General features: G+C 37.6%; 1 protein-coding gene across 3 annotated transcripts in view; it reads left to right on the top strand.

The window, feature by feature from the left end:
* The window catches only part of NTN4 (netrin 4), a 123,714-nt gene that overhangs the window by 91,224 nt on the left and 11,343 nt on the right, over positions 1–21,147 (top strand). For 2 of the 3 annotated variants that reach the window (XM_053226627.1, XM_015070484.3), the window contains 2 exons: positions 13,231–13,444; positions 13,782–13,897. In XM_053226627.1, coding sequence (XP_053082602.1) covers positions 13,231–13,444; positions 13,782–13,897 — 330 coding nt within the window. The remainder of the gene's footprint in view (positions 1–13,230; positions 13,445–13,781; positions 13,898–21,147) is intronic. The other variant, XM_027071052.2, reaches the window with a different exon arrangement.

Genomic DNA, 21,147 nt, shown 5'->3' with positions numbered 1-21,147 from the left:
ATGAGTTGATCTAGAAAATAAAATGAACTGATGTTATTCTTCCTCACAGATTACATATATATACATTTAACAGAATACTTACCTGGACACATTTTTCCATCCAACAAATACTGGTGACATTAATCTTGAGACTCTGTTCACAGTTAGGTAGCTAACTCTCTGCCAAATAAGCCAAGGATTTATTGGCTCCATTGATGTTCCAGGCTATTTTTCCCTTCCACTCTCCTGACAAGCTCTATGCTGAATGCTATTGTCCTTACATATACATTTTTTAGTTGATGGTAATAAATTCATCAGACCTGAATAAAAAGAGCTCTAAACCAAATCTACTGGCCAATAGATTTATAATTAAATCATCTCTGTTCTCGCTTCCTCTTTATTACAATCTTAAGTAGGATCAACTGTGGGACACAAACAATCAACAACACATTTCCATAGCCAAGAAAGCACTTTGAGGATTCTAGAGATGTTTGTTTTTTTAAGACTAGTAGAGATCATTGGAACTAAATTTATTTCTACAACTCAGAAAAAAAAAATGTAAAGGACAGTGCATTTAAGGTCTGTAAACACAAGGGAAAATGTGAATCTCTCCAGCTGAATCTAGAGTTGAGAGGAGAATGGAGGCTCAGACCAGCTGGTTGCTAAAGTACAGAAGTAAAATGGAAAATATAATTATCACTGTGTACTAAGATACTTTGAAGAACACTGTCTCTATGTTTTAAAAGAGCAGTCTCTTTTAGAGTAACTCACTTGAAATATTGAATGTCACTTATGTACCTGTTGTATCCTATCACCTAAGTAGATTTTCCTTTGGCACACATATTAAAAATATGAGAAGGACCTCACTGAACTGTGGTGTGCTAGCTTTCTAGGGAGGGAAAATGCCCAGATTTATAGCATTGGCCAATTTCTATGGTTTAAGTATTTCCCCCAAGGCCAATTTCAAGCTATCAGATCATTTTCAAATCAGGAACTCAAACAGACTCATACTCTATACCACAAGTGGAATGGTTTCCCTCCTTTGAAAGAAGTCTTGCCTCCACCTTCACAGCTTCTTTCTCTGATCTCAAGCACTACTCCAATCTAGTCATTGGTTCCCCAACCCGTGTATGGATCAGAATCACTTGGGAGCACTTACTGAAAATATAAACTCTCAGAGCCTTTCCCTAGATCTTCTGAATCAAAATCTCCAACAGGGATCCGGGGCAGATATCTGTTTTTTGTTTTTGTTTTTGTTTTTGTTTTTGTTTTTGTCTTTAAAAGCAAGGTTGGTGATTCTGATTCAGCCTTTTGGTTTCCTGGCCAGCAATTGAGAACCATTACATATACCACTGTTTCTAATGTGCGCTCTGTTCACTTCCATCCTTGAATGAAAGATTTTGAGCTAATAATTATCTATAACTCAATCTGCTCACTGAATTAGCCATAACTCTGACAGAAAATCCTAAAGGATTACTAAAACTCTTGACTAGACATTTTTCCTGACTCAATGATAGATATAAATGCTCAAAAGCTTTCATGTCACTTATCTTTCCCTCTTAAGAATGTCTAACTTAGAACCTCTGCTTTTCTCAAAAAAAAAAAAAAATTATGGCAGATTTCTAAGATACCTGTTTTTCATGTAACAGTTTCAAAATAAATATCTAGCAATTCCATTCAGAGAACTCCCTCTTGTTCATAGTATATACATTGATTTACCATAAGTACTTCATATTTTAGAGTTCATTATTGTGTAATAAGACTGGAATTTATAATAAAATTAACTTACCACTACATTGACAATTTACTTTTACTTCTGTATTTACATATTTCAGAACGTGCACTAAACTACTATGTTATTGTGTTGGATTTAAATAATCGTTGAATGTAGTTCTTCATGAAGCCCCATTCTCCCCCCCACCTTTTAACACCAAAGAATATCTTAAATGTTAGATTCATGGGAAATTGGGTGTGAAATATTGACAGCTATTCTATGACACCTCTCTACAGAAAATTTCCCTTACATACACACACATGTTCCCATACAACACATGGTTTGAAATAGATGTTTGAAGAAATGACTTATAGAATAGGATAGCTCTTGGGGCACCTGGGTGGCTCAGTAAGTTAAGCGCCTAATTTTAGCTCAGGTCATGAGCTGGTCTGTGAGTTCAAGCCCTGTGTCAGGCTCTGTGCTGACAGCTCAGAGCCTGGAGCCTGCTTCGGATTCTGTCTCCCTCTCTCTCCCCCTTCCCTGCTCACACTCTGTCTCTCTCTCTCAAAAATAAATAAACATTAAAAAAAAATTTTTTTTTAAAGAATAGGATAGCTCTTTGTTTTAGGAAACAGCCAGTTAGTTCCTTTACAATAAATTTTTGGCTTTTATGTTATGACATATTTTTAACTATTGCATCGTCTCTCTCCATAAAGAAAAATCAGCAAATGGAAAAGAAAGCAGAATTTATTCCCCGTCAAAGTAAACAACCTCTTGAAAAACTGACATGCCCTTCCTTCCTCTCTGGCGGTCCAAAATAAATGTAGTCTGTTGCCTTTCAGCAAAGAGTGAACAAAAATAAACTTGGTCCTTCTGCCCTAAAACCCAAACCAAGTGTTTACCAAGATACCATTTTGTTACTTGGTTACCGTTACCCTGACTAGCCAGCTATCTTTGTAAAGAGCTCAGTCATCCATCCAAATCTATCTTTTTTTCCTTCTTGCTTTTTTTCTTCTTCTTTTCTTCTTTCTGTCTTAGGTGAAAACTGCTCAACTGATGGAAACACAGTGTCTAGAATGGGTGACTCTCTTGCTGCAGACTGTCTTTCCATCCTTCACAGTCAACTCAAATATCACCCTCTCATCATGCTCCCAAGAAGAATTTCTGTGTTTGTCTGCTTGCTTGTACCTCTAGTTATTAATTATTTCATTCTACCTCTAGGATGGTTATACTTTCCCTTCAAATTGTATCAGAAGTAAAAATTTTTAAATAATTAAATCCAGATACCTTACCACATTTAGGAGCCATAGCACTTCCCCACTTTTCATTGTTGTACCTATGTTCCAGTCCGTATCAGAAAAGGATTGTTTCCCAAGGGTCATTAAAGTCTCTTCCTATAGTAGCTTGGTGGGCTTTTTCTTTCAAATTACAGTTTCAGCAAAACCACATGAGTCCATTTTATGTCATATAAACAACTTAGACATTCCTGTTTTATGCTGAAAGCAACTGTGAATGATTTCAGCATAGAATCAATATGAAGTAACTGTTTTTGAAAACTTTAAATAGAACCAGTCACTTGGCAATCATAGTTGGGAAACTTTAATGTCAGCTTTAAAAAAATCTAGGATGTAAAACCAGAGGGTTAAGAAATGGAAAAGATAGAGAAAAATACATATATCATACTGTAGTAATCATACTGGGACTATCCCTTAAAAAGATCAAATGACATAAATTAAAATCACCCCTCAAAAAGGAGAAATTTTATGAACTGATGAATAATAAAAGTCAGTCAAATTTGGGAAGAGAAGTGGGAGAGATCATGAGATTCTCTACGATGTTTCCAAAACAGAAAGTGTAATTCACTGAATAAATAAACAATACACCATTCTGTGTTTCATGAGGACAAGCAATAAATAATCAGGCAAATAATTATGAAATATCAAAACTCTCAGAAAGCCTGGACAAAATTAGATAGGGTACAAAGAAGAGAAGTAGCATTTGTTGAATGGCTACTATGGGCCAGACACTGTGCTGGGCAATTTACATAACTTACCTCATTTAGCAATCTTTAGGAGTTAGGTGGTGACTTTTATATTTTACAAATGAGGACACTGAGGCTTAAATTAATTATATAATTTGTTCAACTTCACACAGCTGGTCAGAGGCAGGGCTGGGATTTGAACCCAGGTTTGTCTGACCTTAAAGACTGATCCAAATACACACAGAGATCTCAAGAACTTGATTCTACACTGTGGTCTGGTGGATGAAAACAAAATGAGTTTTTAAATGCAGAAATGAGTGAACATATGTATTAGAACCAAATGTAGTTTTTAAAGGCCTTAACCTCTTAAAAAAATGTATTATCATACATTGCCGTGTAAAGTTTGAACTTCAGGAGCTGCATTTATCTTAAGGAATCTTTGTACAGGAAAGATGGAGCTAACTGAAGAGTGTTCCACATGGGCCAACACAACAATCAAGAAAACAGAGATACTAATGAACAAATATGAAAGAGGCTAAATAGTCTCAACTCAACTAGGAAACTGCTCAAGAAGAATACAACTTTCTTCAAACACTCAAAGGGTGTAAGGGGACATAGGGAGCAGCAAAACGTAATTTACTGCCCTAGAACAAAGAGTTGTAATTAGATATAATTGGATGAAAGTGAGGAAAAAAGATTGATTAATGTGAAAAAAAAAAAATTCACTGCCAGTGAAAGGCATTTATGGGTGGGGAATGTCCCCTACAGAGTTGGAATAAAGAACTTTTATCACAAATAATAAATAATAAAATTTGACTGAGTGAAGCATTAAATGTAGGGAACCGTCTTGCACTAGGAAAATTCAGAATAATCTGTTCTGTTTAACCATTTCAGTTTTCTCTGGATTTGGGGTGTGTGTGTGTGTGTGTGTGTGTGTGTGTGTGTGTGTGTGTTCTATTTCTAGTATCTTAGGATTGCAATGCTGTGGTGCTAAAATACTAAAAACCTATAAAAGAAATAATATGACCCTTTTAGGAGATTCATCAAAACATATTTCATGGCTGTCACTCATTCCAAGGCACATTCATTCAACAAAGATTGAATCACTAAAATGGTTCAGCATGGTCCTAGGCCATTCATCTCTTTGGATACAGAGATGAAAAGATGTGGTTTCTACCTTCTGGGCCTTCACAGTGTACTATATAGATAGCAGGGAGGTGAAAAATCATAAAGAGATTAAACTGGAGGCCAAAAGACCATCAATCATTAACAAATATTCATTAAGTGACTATAATTCATCCATTTTTTAAAAACTCAAACAGATTTACTTAACCAGTAAATCTTACTAGGTGGCAGTCCCATCCTATTCACTGTATATATACAATAAAAGAGTCCCTAATTCCATGGAAACAGACTATAAATAAATTTATCCAAGTAAATATGTAATTTAAAACTGTAATAAGTGTTATGAAGAAAAGGGTACCATGATAGATTTTAGCAGGGATGAACCACATCAGTTGAAAGGAGAAGACAGATGGGGTCAGTAAGCATTCTTTATCCAAAAGAAAAAGGAGTTAGGGATGACTACAGTTCCTGGCTAGGCACTTGGTTAGATGGTGGCTGAGTAGAATGGAAATACAGAAGACTTTCTTCAACAAAAAGATAATGATGTTTGATATAACCAAATTCCTCAAAGCAAAATACCGTGTCTAAAATTATACTTGACTTAAGTCTTCCTGTAACAAAATGTATCTCTACACTCAAAAGTACTTTCTGCAGTTTTAACTGAAGTAGCAACCCAGGAAAATAAAATTAGCTATTTAGCCATCTAAGATCTTTTAGATATACCCAGGAATAAATAGTAACTGGCTCAGTTACAACTAGTAAACAGGAAAAGAATGATACAGAAATCAAATTGAGGGTCTGAGTAGTGGTCACATAGTAAAGCATTAAAAATAAAGGGTATGTCTTTTGTATTTATTTGCATTACTCATTTAAAGTATATAGAAAACACAGGAAATATACTTAAATACCTTACTTTTTCTTAAAGCATTGGATTTCTTTCACTGTGTGATGTACAATAACTCAAGAGACATTGCATTTCAGTAAGTGAAAGGCAAGTCTTAATTTATTTTCTTATTAGATTTATTCTAGCATATAATTTTATTTCAAATTAATATTCATCTTGAATATTGTTAAACTAGCTATCTTTGAACACAATGCATATCATATATAAAGGATGAATTTTAAAAATGGGCAATTACCTTTGTTTATAACTTTTTCTTTATTTTCCTATAGCTGTTTGTACACTAGCAAAAATAATTGATAGAAGGAGAAAACAGTACCCAAAAAGGTAGAAGACTTCATTTTATATTAATTTAACTGCACACTTGATACAGTAGTAACAAATCATACTGCCTCTTTTCTGTTTAGAGCTACCTCTCAGTCATTGTCTTGGTCATAGCTCCAGTTCCCTCTAAGAACCTCGGCAGGCAGCTGGGCAGCTTTTGAAATGATTTTGATATTTAAAATTCCCCATCAGAAATTATGTAGGACCTTAGCCTTTTCAGGGGAAGATGGTGTTGGGAGGCTGGGAGGCTCTGCTGAAGGAGTGGCTACTGGGCAGTGGTGAAAGCCCTTGACAAGCTGCTGCTTTCCCAGCTGAGGGCCTTGAACTTTGAGTTCTGTTTTTAGAAAAGCTAAATCAGGAGCAAATACTTTGAGGGTGTTTTGCTCCCAGCGTAGCTTTTACTAGCAGAATAGCAAAAGCTACAGCCATCAGGTAATAGTAAGGAGTCCTGGCAATTTTTAAAAGGTGTACAATGCTGAACTCAACTGGTTGTTTCTGCAGTAAGCTTGGCATCGTGGACCACTCTCTGAATGAAAGATGTGCAAATGACTTCTGGAGTTGTGGTGAAGGTGGAAATAAAGAGAGAAGGCAGTGAAAGCTTTAGCAACTTCATCAGAATAAAGGAAGCCATAACTCTCGCATTTTGTCCCTGGCCATCTTGTACTCATGTTTACATACTTATGTTCATGTAGATTCACAGCTGGGACTCTAGTCCTAAATTACATGGTACAATATCTCCCTATAAGCAGCAGGATCATGGATCATGACCTACTCTTTTTCAATATGCTCTCACCCACAAAAGGAGAGTAAGAGCAGATGAATTTATTTTATCCAAAGAAAGGAACATGCAATAGGAGGCTAACCTAATTCTGTAAGACAAAGTAGGCAAGAAAGCTGTTTGCCACCAAATTCCTCCCAGATGCAAAGTGAGGAATTTCAGGATATTTTGGAAACCAATCAAATTATTAAAATTTCTTTTAAAAACAATCCATATCTGCAATAAGGTAGTTGTTGCTGTTTCCTCTGGGTTCCCATGCACCCTGGGGCGGGGGGGGGGGCTACTCAATATAGCATTTACTGTCTGTAATTATTTATTTGCATATCTCTCTTGATTCATTGAAGAGCTAGTTATGACTCTGTATTCCTCTTTATATCTTCAGGTTCTAGCAAAGCTCATGTTAACACTAAACTTCAAAAACTCTTTGGCAAAGGTGTGAATGAATGAATGAATGAGTGAATTAGTGAATGAATGGTGGACTTTTAAAAACTAGTATGTTGATGATGCCTGACTGGCTCAGTTGGTAGAGTATATGACTCTTGATCTCAGGGTCATGAGTTTGAGCCCCACGTTGGGCACAGAGATTACTTAATAAAAAAAAATTTTTTTTTACCAGTATGTTTCAGCCAGATAGTAACAGTCATTCTCTGAGCATTTGATGTACTAACTGCCTGATACATTGCTAAATATATACAATATCTCATTCAGTCCTCATACAGGAACCCTATGGCATATGTATTATTAATCTTGCTCCATCAATAAGAAAAGGGAAACTTGAAGAAGTTAATTTCACAAAATCCTGTAAAGAATCACCCTCGTAAACCAGAATTTGGACTCATGAGCCTGACTTTTAAGTTTGTGCCCTTACAAATTGTATTACACCACCTTTGTTTTATTTTCTGTCTTCCTAAAAGATCTTACAGGCAAATTCCAATCAAGCTGTATTGTGATTAAAACAATTATTAATTTCAGAGCCATACACATAAACAAGGTTATTTAAAAATGTGTTCATCCATTATTTCATGAACAGTATGTTTTCTGGTAGAAGTTACTCCAGAACAGCCTCATGTCCTAACTCTTTTCTGCAAATGCTCATAGAGAGCCAGTGTTTCATATAATAGATGTACTTCTGCAAACAAATATCTGTAAATAAAATCTGGATAATATTTAGCAATTTTATATTCGTTATTTGAAAAGAACCTGTCATGAAATCTTTTGTAAAAGTACCCATTTCCCTCACCTGTTTTGAATATTTTGTATTATTATTTTAGGTTTTCTTATAACAGGACACATCAGTACAGAATGTATTATTTAAAAGTAGTCATTTGCATTATTAAAGAAACCTTGTGACATTATTTAGGAATTTAAAATGACATTTTTAATAACTTTATTCTGTCAATTTGGTTGAGTGAGCAGCAGTGGGCAAGTGGTTTGGGGAAAAGGTTTGGGAGGGATGAAAATTATTCCAATAATGAATCATTTAATACCTAGACAGGCCATCTGGCTGCCACTCAAAGCACCATTTTATCTTTTTTTTTTTTTAATGTTTATTTATTTTTAAGAGAAAGAGAGCACGAGAGGGGGAGAAGTAGAGAGACAGAGGGAGACAGGGGATCCAAAGCAGGCTCTATGCTGTCAGCACAGAACCTGACACAGGGCTCAAATCCACAAACTGTGAGATCATGACCTGAGCCAAAACCAAGAGTCAAAGACTGGAACAACTGAGCCACCCGTGTGCCCCACCATTTTGGCTTTTAAGGACAATTCACCATAGCTGTACACACCAAAAATTATAATGAAAGAAAAATAAGTTCAGAATGACAGTATATGATAATAGTTCAATCTTTACTATTCTATTGTCTTCCAACAAGAAGACAAAGCTGATGGAAGGATTTAGGTATGCCAACTGGGTTGTAACTGACATTCATCGTAATGAATATGTAAAAGGTTAAGTGCTTGGGTTGCACTTTAGAATCAACAGCCAATGAGAAATATATGTTGAAGAATCAGAACCTCAACCAGAATTTAAGCAGAACCTTTTTTTCCCCCAAGCAAGATGAAAATATATTTCCATTTTGGAAGAAAATAAGAAATGTAGATTATGTGTCAAATATTGACTGTTTCACAAACTTCAGGAGAGAGGTATGCAAGGCAAGCCTTGGTGTGCAGTTTGAAAAATATGCTGTGAAAGGTGTCAGTGCCATCTGCCTGGAGCTAGTTCTGCATAGTTTCCAAATGGTATTTTTATCTTGTAATTATGCAAAAAGTCACATTGACAGAAATCCACAGCACATGTGATAGAATCACATGAAATATGTGTAAGTTTTAAAGTATATGGTAGTACACAGAGGTCAAATCCTAAAAAGGCTTGAATTTTCTATTAGAGTAAAAGATAATGGTGACAGTGGAAAACCATATATTACAATAGGTGGAAGTCTAAGACGTCTTTCTTCTGGCTCCCTTATCTGCTGTCAAGAACCAAGCTGACTTAGGTGCATCTGGGTAGTTCAGTCAGTTAAGCATCCGACTTCAGCTCAGGTCATGATCTCACAGTTCACAGGTTTGAGTCCCATCAGGCTCTGTGCTGACAGCCCAGAGCCTGGAGCCTGCTTCAGATTCTGTGTCTCCCTCTCTCTCTACCCCTCTGCCACTCGCACTCTGTCTCTCTCTCTCTCTCTCTCAAAAATAAATAAATATTTAAAAATTTTTTCTTAAAAAAAAAGAACCAAGCTTAGAACTGAATATTGCAGTAACTATTGGTTTAGTCATCTCAAAATGATGCACTGTTTATACTGGATTATGTGATCTCATTTAGTATCATCACATAGCACTTTGATACATTTTGGTACATTTTGTGGTACATATTATATAACTCTCCAAGTTCTTTCCTAGGTAATTAATTAATTAAGAACAAATAACAAATCAACAATGCCTTGCTAACATGAGAGAAATATTAGTCATCCACTTTCATAAGCTAGAAATGTTAAAATGTTCCTCAATTTCTATTTGTTGCTCAACAGTTTCTTCTTCCTCCTCAAATGACCTCCAAATACTATCATTTCAATCTAAAAATTGGTTTTTCACATCCAACCTTTCCTCCTGTTCCCACATCTACTCTCTTAGCCCAGTTCCTTGTTCTCTGTCATTTCTTATCAGTCTCTCCCTACTCTAGACTATTTCACACAATGCCACCAAAGTATCTTCAAAATTAAATCATAATCATGTCATAATTCTGCTCTTTGAAAGTGTTACTTCCGGGGTGCCTGGATGGCTCAGTTGGTTGAGCATCCGACTTCGGCTTAGGTCATGATCTCACAGTTCATGAGTTGGAGCCCCATGTCAGGCTCTGTGCTGACAGCTCAGAGCCTGGAGCCTGCTTTGGATTCTGTGTCTCCCTCTCTCTCTGTCCCTCCCCCACTTGCACTCTGTCTCTCTCTCAAAAATAAATAAACATTAAAAGAAGAAAGAAAGGAAGAAAGAGTTACTTCCTATGTCTCTTTCTACCCATAGAACAAAAATCAACTTCTTGGGTTAGGCCCTTCTCAATCTGGCTCCAACCCTAACTCTGACTTTTTCTTCTGCTTCATCAACTTCAACTACTTTCCACTCAATGGACATTCTAAAATTCTCATGCTCTCCAAGGAGGCCATGCCCTTTCACATATGATTCCCACTGCCTGGAATGTCCTTCAGGTCAATTCCACAAATACTAATGTGGGCATCTGCCATATACCAGACACTGTTCTGGGGACTGGAAAACAAAAATAAGAAGATAAAGATGCATCTGTCAATGAGTCCAAAGTCTAGTAGTAAGGGCAACATGTATACAAACAAATGATGATGTACTATGATACACACAGAATAGAAGTATATACTAAAAGCAGAGGCAGCACAGAGGAGAACGTGGTAAACTGTCTGGAGGGAGCCAGACAAGGAAACATGTCAAGATCCAGACAGACAAGGTGGGAAAGGCAATGCAGGTGTAACAAGGGGCACCAGGGCAGGAAAGAGCTTCACATTTTCAGGAAGCAGTAAGCTTCCACATGTAATGTGAAAACATAAAATGCAATGGGGATGAACTTTACAGTTGAAAATGGTTAAGATGCTACATTTTGTCATATCTGTTTTTGGCCACAATTAAATTTTGTTTTCATTATTTAAAATAAATGCAGTGCGGGGAGCATCCGAAGACTGGGATAAACAACAACCTGTCTTTCCCTCCTTCTCAGCTTGCAAACTCATACTCATCTTTTAGGATCAGCTCATATGTCTAAATGACCCCTCCTTTGCAGTTCCTATGTGGCTCCCTCAGCCTGTCTTCCTTTTTCTATGCTCCCTATAGCACTCCTAGGCTTCTGTTAGAGTACCTAGTCACAGCATATGGAAAGTTTTTGTTTACTCCTCTGTTTCCCCAACAATACTATGAGTTCCCTGAAGGCTGGCACCATTACTTATACAAGCATAGATCCTACACCTCTACAAGAATTATTTCTTGAATTAAATTGTTAATCCGCAATTAATTAACCATGTGCCAGCCACTACACGAATGTAGCCATATGCTACATGCATGATCTCCTTTTATCCATACAACAACCGTATGAGGGTAGATATTGTTCTCATTTCCATTTTAAAGACAAGAAAACTGGGATAACTAGAAGCTAGGTATCTTGCCAAAGGTCACAGCCAGTAGTTGAGATCTGAAGCCAGATTGAGGCCAAACTGTGATTTTAATGACAAAGAAAATAATCAGTAAAAAGATGTTTCCAAGGGAATAAAGGAGGGAGTGGGATCTTACAATATTAGTTGAGAAGACTTAGCAGGAAGTGTTAGCCTAGTAGGTGTCAGACTGTGCTATGTACCTTGCTGAAGTCATTTCATTTAAAATAATTTCATCCTCGGAGATTAAGTGTCCGACTTCAGCTCAGATCATGAACCTTGCGTCAGAGCCCACTTTAAATCCTCTATCCCCCTCTCTCTCTGTCTCTCTCCCACTCACTCTCTCTCTCTCTCAAAAATAAATAAACATTAATAAAATAAAATAAAGTAAAGTAAAGTAAAGTAAAATAATTTCATCCTCCTGAAATCTCTATGAGACCCAGATATCCCTCTGAAGTTCAGGACAGCTGGGCTCTGGTGAGAGCTCTCTTCTGGGTTGTAGACTGCCAACTTCTCATCATAGCTTCACATTCTTCACAGAGAAGAGAGTGCTGAGCTTTCCATCCCCTTGTAAGGGCACCAATCTCATCACCCCCAAGACTGCATCCAAACCTCCCAAAGACCCCACCTCCAGATACCATCACAATGGAGATTAGGCTTCAACATATGAATCTGGAAGGGTCCACAGCACCATGTGAATTAAATCCAGCTTTCTCCCTATCCCATACCTGAACCCTCTTGGCTATATCACTATCACTACAGATTCATGACTACTGACCTCAAGTGTAGCCTTTCTGTGCCAGCAATTATACTTCACTATCTATGTCTCTCATTCACTCTCCTGCTTCCACTCTTCATCGCTCTGACCTGGTGACTTTGCTTCCTATTTCATCCAGAAAAATCAGAAAAAAAGCAATCAGAAGAACAATTCCACTAACTCCCACTACTGCATTTATCCACTTTCCTGCATCGGTGCCCATATGCTCTGCCCTGCATCCTGTTACTATGAACTGCTCATGTTCCTACCCAAGGCCAACACCTCCTCTTTCCCCCTTTCTATTGGATCATTCCCATTCAATGTCAAACATTTATAATCTATTTCATCTTACCATAAACAAAGCAAAAACTAGAACCTTCACTTGCATTCCTATCCCCTCCAGTTTTAGCTACCACCACATTTCTGTGCCTTTCTAGAAAAGCTCCTCAAAAGAGTTATCTGTTCCCATGCTCAAATTCCTCTACTCCGACCTCCTTAATCCTCTTCAGATGGGCTCACCACTCATCATTATGGTGAAACTGTCCCTATCGAGGACACCGATCGTCTTCATGTTGTCAAATGCAAAAATATATCCCCATGCCCCATCTTCTGGGCCTCTCAGCATTTAACCCAGCGAATGTTGCCTACCTGATGTGGAAACCTTGTTTAGCTTCCAGAACACCACACTCATGACTTTTTTTCCTTTCTCGCTAATTGTTCCTTCTTTGTTACCTTTGCTGGTTCATTCTCAACACCCCAAGCAAAAGCCATTCACATTTAACGCCCTCTAATCTAAAATAAATAATGTAGTTTGTTTTTCAGCAAATTTGCCTTCTTGATTATATCTTCTTATCTGTAATTTAATTAGCTTTCATTCTCAGCATATACCAACTGGCTAAAGGAGGAGTCTTAGAGGTACGCTGGGTGGTAAAGGGAAACTATTTCAGGATTGCCAGGCCTGATCTTCACAGATAACCTCGTTACTCATCAGTCCTTGTGTGTCCTCTCTGTTGTAGAGTGTTCCTGTCATCCAGTGGGATCAGCTGTCCTTCCTTTCAGCTCAGTGACCTTCTGTGACCCCAGCAATGGTGACTGCCCTTGCAAGCCTGGGGTGGCAGGGCCACATTGTGACAGGTGTATGGTGGGGTACTGGGGCTTCGGAGACTATGGCTGCAGGCCCTGTGACTGCGCAGGGAGCTGTGACCCACTCACAGGCGATTGCATCAGCAGGTGAGTGCACATGGCTCTTGCTCTGTCTCTGTGTCCTTTGGATTCTTTTGAAGATCTAGTAGTGACTTAGAAAGTCTTACATGCTGTCAGTGGAGCAAAGATGCATTTGCACAGCTCTTTGAAGAATCTTCGTCAAATTTGTTCTTGCAAGATTCTCGAGATGGTCTGGTTCATTTTACAAAATAAATTATTAATCTTAACAATAGTCCCTTAAAACACTATTTCTGAAAACTAAAGGGATGGGAAAGTACCTGATTAGATCTACAGCTCCATAAATACATTCATTTCATTCAAGTTCTAAGAAATTCCTTAACTTCATCATTTTCTATCTTATTAGCAGCACAGACATGGACTGGTATCATGAAATTCCTGACCTCCATTCCATGAACAATAAAAGTGAACCAGCCTGGGAGTGGGAGGGTGAGCAAGGATTTTCTGCACTTCGACACTCAGGTGAGATGATAGATATAACCAGATACCATATTTCTAGGTCTGGTCTTGAGTAACAGTGATTTGTGAAAAACCAGGAAACAACTCTTGTATCCTATGAGGGGGATGCTTTAGCTCTGAGGTTAATAAAGTAGTGACTCCCGTAAGTATAGAACTATTCAATTTAGTTAAGGAGTATTTTAACAAGCTTCTGTTTATTTTCTGATTATTAGAGGAACATATATAATTAGTATAGAAAATCTGGAAAATTCAAAACATCACAGAAAAAAAAAATCCAAATCTCATTACCCAAGCTGTTAGTGTTTTGGTGTGTCTTTCTCTGTCTAAAATACACTCTTTTACAGAGGTGAGAGCTACTGAATATGTCACGTTTGGAAATGTAGAGATCCTTTTAAAGGAAAAATGTTCTTACAGACCTAGTGTAATTTAATATGCACAAAGGCAGGTGTGAACTCCTTATGTTTATATCTTTTATACAACTAGAAGACAATAAAACTAACAAAATTCAAATTAACACCATTAATTCAAGATGAAAAATAATTTTTACTGAAGCCAAAGCACTCTTCACTACATAAATATGGTTCTTTAAGTCTGCCAGGTCTATACTACTGTTTCCTCTCAGTTTTCCTATGATGTTTATCTGTTCCTTCGTTTGATGAGTATGCCGTAATATTGGTGTGAATACATGATTTCTGTGTTCATCCTCCCTCTATTCTTTTCTTGTAGAAAGTTGGTGCTATTCACCACAAACACAAATGTGGGCATGAGATCTTGTGTCAGCATTTGGTTGTAAAGAGCTCCCCAAATGATACAAATGAAACTTATAATAAGTTTTTTAACTTTTTTATTGGGGTATAATTCACATATAACATATTAGTTTAGGTGTACAATATAATGATTCAATATTTGTGTGTACTGTGAAATGGTCACCAAAAAAATTCTTTGTATTAAACATTACAAATGCCCAAAATGTATTATGAACACCCATATACACACACCTATCAAACTTTAAGTTTTGCCATAATTGTTTTATATTTTCATTTAAATTTTAAAGTGTTATACATACATTTGAAGGCTTGTATCAATCTCCAACTTCACTAGCCTCCCCTACTCCACAGAGTAATCGCCACCCTGAATTTTGGTATTTATCATTCACTTTCATATTTTTACTATTTTACTACACATATACATAGAGTGTTTTTAGGACTGCATGTACATAACTTACCTACCCCTTTAAAGCTTTTTTTGACCTAAATATGTATTTTTTTAGATTTATGCATTCTATTATTTGAATATATCACTTTTTATTCTCTCATTATTTGCCATTTAGGATATTTCCAATTCCTAATTTTCCACTGTTACATGTAATGCTACCACAAATGTCCTCTTAAATGTAACTTTGTGCACTTGAGAAGGACTTTCACTAGAGCAGGGGCTGGTAAACTGTCCCTCAGACCAAATTGGGCCTGCCATCTGTTTTTCTACAGCCCACAAACTACCTGCTCTAAGGTTTAGATGGTTATAGCTTAAATAGTTACATAAGTGGGGCACCTGGGTGGCTCAGTTGTTTAAGGGTCCAACTTTGGCTCAGGTCATGGTCTCACGGCTCATGGGTTCTAGCCCTGTGTTGGGCTCTGCGCTGACAACCTAGAGCCTGGAGCCTGCTTCAGATTCTGTGTCTCCCTCTCTCTCTCTCTGCCCCTCCCCCACTTGTGTTCTCTCTCTCCCTCTCTCTTTCTCTCTCTCACACTCTCTCATGTGTGTGCATGCTCTCTCTCTCTCTCTCTCTCTCTCTCTCTCTCTCTCAAAATAAACTTTAAAAACATAAAATAAATAGTTATATAAGTACCTACATCAAAATCTTTAATTTTGTCTCTTAGGCCAACATATTTGTTATCTGTCCCTTTATAGAAAACGTTTGCTGAGCCTTCTTGTAGGGTACAACCTAGCCACTGTTGGGTCACAAGTATGCTTTTTATCAGATTTACCACATACTGCCAAGTAGCTCTCCAAAGCAGTTGTACAGATTTGCATTCCACCACCAGAGATGACATCCTGCTGCTTGTTCCACATCCTCACTGATACTTCGTATTTATGTAACAAACTTGTGTGTAACACATATGAGGGGCCAAGGACTATTCTACCTCACTAACTCAGGCACAGTTCAACTCCTTTAACATTTTCCGACTTCTAAAGTTAACATTATCAAACCTCTCAACTTTTGCCCATCTGGTGAGTGTGAAATGGGACCCTGCCGTTATAAGTTGTATTTTCCTGATTACTAACAGTTTTAGTAGCTTTTCACGGTTTCTTGGCCATTCAGGTCTCTTATTCTGTGTATTTCCAATTCGTAATTTTCTCACTACTTAGTAGTTCTTTGTAAATTCATTCATCTATCCAACAAATATTTATTGCATACCCATACTATGTGTCAGTACTGTAAATATAGTAATAGAACAAAACAGACAAAAATCCCAGACTCCAAGGAGTTTACATTCTTGTGGAGGAAGACAATAAATAAATAAATAAAATTTTGTGTCATGTTATCTAATATAATAGAGAAATAAAGCAAGGAGGGAGATAATAAATGGTTGGGAGGGGCATACTTTTAAATAGGGTGATCAAGGAAAGTCTTTTGAAGGTGATGTTTGCAGAAGAACACCTGAAAAAGGTAAGAGTGAGCTATACAGATAAAAGAGGGAAGAGAGTTTAGGCAGAAGATACTGCAAGTGCAAAAGCCCTGTGGTGAGCAAGGAGACCAGGGTGATTGGGGCAGAGCAAGAAACCACAATTTTAATTCATTTTCATAGAGAACTTGTGGACTCTTCAAGAATCAAGAATCCAAATTTGAGAAATACTGGTATTTGCAATTCTGTGTCATTTTTTTTTTCACTTAACCTGATCTTACGATCCTTTTCCTAATGTTTTCATTTTAGGTCACAACAGGAAAGAAGGTGGGAAAGATAAAGAAACACAAAGTTGTCATATTTATCTTTTCAGCATTTGAAAAAGAAAAAATCTTTCTCATTAATTTTTTGCCTCAATGCTAAATAGTCTGAATTCTATAATTTTAATTTTAACCACTTGCGAAAGTTTTCTTCTGTTTCTCTAACACAATGATTTTCATAATTATCCAACTTTGTCTGCTAAGCCAAATCTGTGAAAATCAACTTTTTAGCATGATAGGACATTCATTAAGCCAATCACGTTACTAGGGAGCTGGCGAGACACCAATTAAGCACGTAACTTGCTGGCATCAGAATGACTCCAGACTCCCATCCACAACAGCTGTTAGGTCTGTGATATCCCCCAGAGAGTCTCTGAAATTCATCTGGAGGGGCTCCAGATTGAGGAAGACATTGTTCAGTTTCCTGCTAAACAGCAAAGTTCCCACTGGATATAGAATAGTGCTCCTGGGCACCTTTTACCAACAAAGAAGTGATAATCAGTTTCCTAAGCACCACAGTTCATTCTCGAATACATGTGCCTGCCTACCTATTTATGTACCATAAGTTTCCATAACTAGAAGTGTAATGCACTATACCAGCAAGATACCCTTAATTTCTACCACTTCTTGTGAGACAGAGAACATTAGATACATACTTTTACCTCCTGTACAACAAATCTGGCTTTAACTAGTACCACAGAACTTATATAACAAAACTGGCTTGAACTAGTACTATAGAATTTGTTCAACACAACTGGCTTTAGCTGGTACCACAGAACTGTAAATGATGTTTCTCATAACCCAGTATTAACTAACTAGGTTTTTCTCCCCTTCCAGATTTCCTTTTAGAAAACACATCTGGGGGCACCTGGGTGGCTCAGTCAGTTAAGCGCCCAACTTCGGCTCAGGTCATGATCTCACAGTTCACGAGTTTGAAGCCCATGTGCTAACAGCTCGGAGCCTGGAGCCTGCTTTGGATTCTCTCTCCCTTGCTCTCTAACCATCCCCCACTTGCACTCTGTCTCTCTCGCGCTCAAATATAAATAAGTGTTAAAAAATTTTTAAAAAAAGAAAACACCTCTGGGTTAAATAAAGCCTGATCAACAGAGATTCATTCAAAAACAAATTTGAATGTCTGATTTCTTAACATGAAAAAGGGGAGTATTGGAAAGCAGCCACAGAATATCTTCAAATAACAGAACTTTGTATATTCTTGTTGGCTGAAGGACTAAAAAGAACATAAGTTAGGAATAATACATGCCCTTTGGAGCTCAATTGGTTTTTTTAGCATGGTGGTTACCATACTCTCCAGCTTTGGTGGAATTATCAAAGGCCCTGGGCTATCTACTTAGGTTACTACAATTCCTGAAGGAGTAACTATCTCTGCTATGTTTAGATGATACGCAATATTATTTAACAAATCACAACAGCTAGTTTTAAGCACCTGTGATTTCTCATTCCCACTATTCAATTCCACTGTGATTTTCCACTGGCAAAATCTCATTCTCTGGTTTCTAACAGCTTTAGTCAGAGTCAGCATGTCACTATTTGCCACATTACCATGTCTACCCAACCTCATCTCACCGGAATCCTACTCCCATTTCCACCTGCGTATTCTGTCAGCAACTCTAAGTCATTATATTCTCCTCATACTAGACCTCTGTTGTTTCTGCCTACCCAGATCCATTTCCCCCTCTTTATTCCTGCTGTTTCTGTGGCAGCTTAACCCAAACTTTCTCTAGGGAACCAGCCTTCCCCCATTTAGTAAAGTCTTGGTGAGTCCAATCAGATGTTCTCTCCCCGGAATTTAAATTGTGAGCTGAAAGTGACAAAGTCTGAAAGTGATCACAGTTTGTGATTCCAATGACACAGCCATAAAAGAGACTGTATAACAGTTCCTGGTACCTAGATCTCTGGCGCTGTCCTGATTCTTGTCTTTTCTGAGTTCTGGTTCTTCAGCTTTTTCTCCTTTCTATGAGCTACTCCATATCCTTTCAAAAATTAAGTTAAACCATTGGTTGCTACCAAAAACCATAAGTTACACACTCCTGAAGTGTTCTCCTCCTAACGTCTCTATTTCTGTTAGTAATACTTTAGTCTTCTGTCATCTTAGCTGAAACTCCAAGTTCATCCTTAGGCTTCCTCTTCCCTTGCCGTAATCCAATCCATTGACAAGATTTGTAGACCCTAACTCTGCATCCTCCCTTAATATTCCTTCTTTTCTACACCCACAGCCATTTCTTTAGTTCAGACCTACATTTCATCTGACTTAGGGAGACAGTACAGTGGAAAGATCAGGGACTTCAGATTCTCCCAGACCCTGGCTTAAAATCTGGCTTTTCTACTTGTTAGCTTTGCTGCCTTGGATAAGCTAATTAACTTCTTTGAGCCTTTATGTTTTCATTTGTTAACAAAGCCTGTCCCATAAGGTTATTATAAATATTAAACAAGACCATATAAAGTTCCTTACATAGTTTATGGCTTATAGTTGGCACTCAATTCAGTTACTGTTGTTACCATCAATATCATCATCTTCTAATTGGTCCCCATCTCCATTTTCTCTCTTTTCCGGTACTTTTGATATGGTAATGCCAGGTTAATTTTCATATATATATATACGTATATATATTTAATTCATGTAACTTCTTTAATCTGATAAACTTCAAAAATTCGTCTTTATCAATGGGCAAAATGGGTGAAGGAGAGCAGGAGATACAGGCTTCCAGTTATGTAATGAATAAGTCATGGGAATAAAAGCCACCACTTAGGGAATATAGTCAATGATACTGTAATAGCATTGCATGGTGACAGATGGTAGCTACATTTGTGGTGAACACAGCATGACATATAGACTTGTTGAATTGCTATGCTGTACACCTGAAACTAATGTCGACTTGTACTCAAATTTTAAAAAAAATTTCTCCTTTATCTAACAAATTAAATTCAGGCCCTAATTGCATTATCAGTCAAGGTCCTCCATGATGCCTTCTACTATTCACAACTCAATCTGTACCCAGGAAAAACAGAAACATTTATTCTTCCATGAACACACTCTGCCTTTCTCTCTTACATTTCTTTACTCACTCTTTTTTTTTTTTAATTTTTTTAAATCTTTTTTTTTGAGAGAGAGAGAAAGAGAGTGCCAGAGTGCAAGTGGGGAAGAAAGAGAGAGAGAGGGAGACACAGAATCTGAAGCAGGCTCCAGGCTCTGAGCTGTCAGCACAGAGCCCAACATGGGGCTCAAACTCATGAGCCATGAGTTCATGCCCTGAGCCGAAGTCGGATGGTTAACCGGCAGAGCCACCCAGGCGCCCCCTTTACTCACACTTTTATCTCTATATTCTTGTCAAATTTCTATGTGTTAGAATCTTAGATGAGTAAATAAATGTAAAACACTTAAAACAGTGCCTGGCACAGGGGCGCCTGCATGTCTCCGTCGGTTGGGCGTCCGACTTCGGCTCAGGTCATGATCTCACAGCTTGTGAGTTCAAGCCCTGCATCAAGCTCTGTGCTGACAGCCCAGAGCCTGGACCCTGCTTCAGATTCTGTCTCCCTCTCTCTCTCTGCCCCTCCCCCACTCATGCTCTGTCTCTCTCTCTCTCCTTCAAAAATAAATAAACATTAAAAAAAATTTTTTTAAATAGTGCCTGGCACATAGTAGCTCTTCCTCAGTAAATGTTACTTATGTTTACACCACTCAATGCCTATTTAATGTAATGCATGAAGGCAGAAGGGGAGGGATGATAAAATTATATCGAATTATTAAATATGTAAGAATGGAAATCCTATTCCTTCTAGGGATTTAAAGATAAATAAGACATAACTGTTGTCCTCAAGGATCACACTTTAGAGAGGAAACAGATAAATAAGAATGCTATATATAGACTATGTACAAAGGCATGTCGAAAATCTTCCACAGGGCCTGACAAATATGTCACACACAATAATTGTAATGCATAATTTAAACTGTTGGGGAAATATCTTACTTATTCTTCAGGGTCCATTTCAAATCCTTCTTCAGCCATGTAGCCTTTTTCCATCCTCCCAAACATGTGACTCTCACCCAAGCATATTGTATCTGTCTTAGAACACTGTTTATACACTTGCTTTATTCACCTTACTGAATTGTAAGCCTTCAGGCAAGAATTGTATATTGCTCATCTTTATATACTCTGAAGTGTATAGCACCATGTCCTGCACATAATAGGTGAAATAATACTTTTAAATTGGATGGCATTACCTTCAAAGGAGTGCCCAGTTATTTTACTCTATTTGACTTTTGCTGCTGTAGTGAACATTAATTGTA

The sequence above is a fragment of the Acinonyx jubatus genome, chromosome B4 (genome assembly GCF_027475565.1).
Source record: "Acinonyx jubatus isolate Ajub_Pintada_27869175 chromosome B4, VMU_Ajub_asm_v1.0, whole genome shotgun sequence".
NCBI classification, from domain to species: Eukaryota; Metazoa; Chordata; class Mammalia; order Carnivora; family Felidae; genus Acinonyx; species Acinonyx jubatus.
This window is presented reverse-complemented; position numbering and strand designations above follow the sequence as displayed.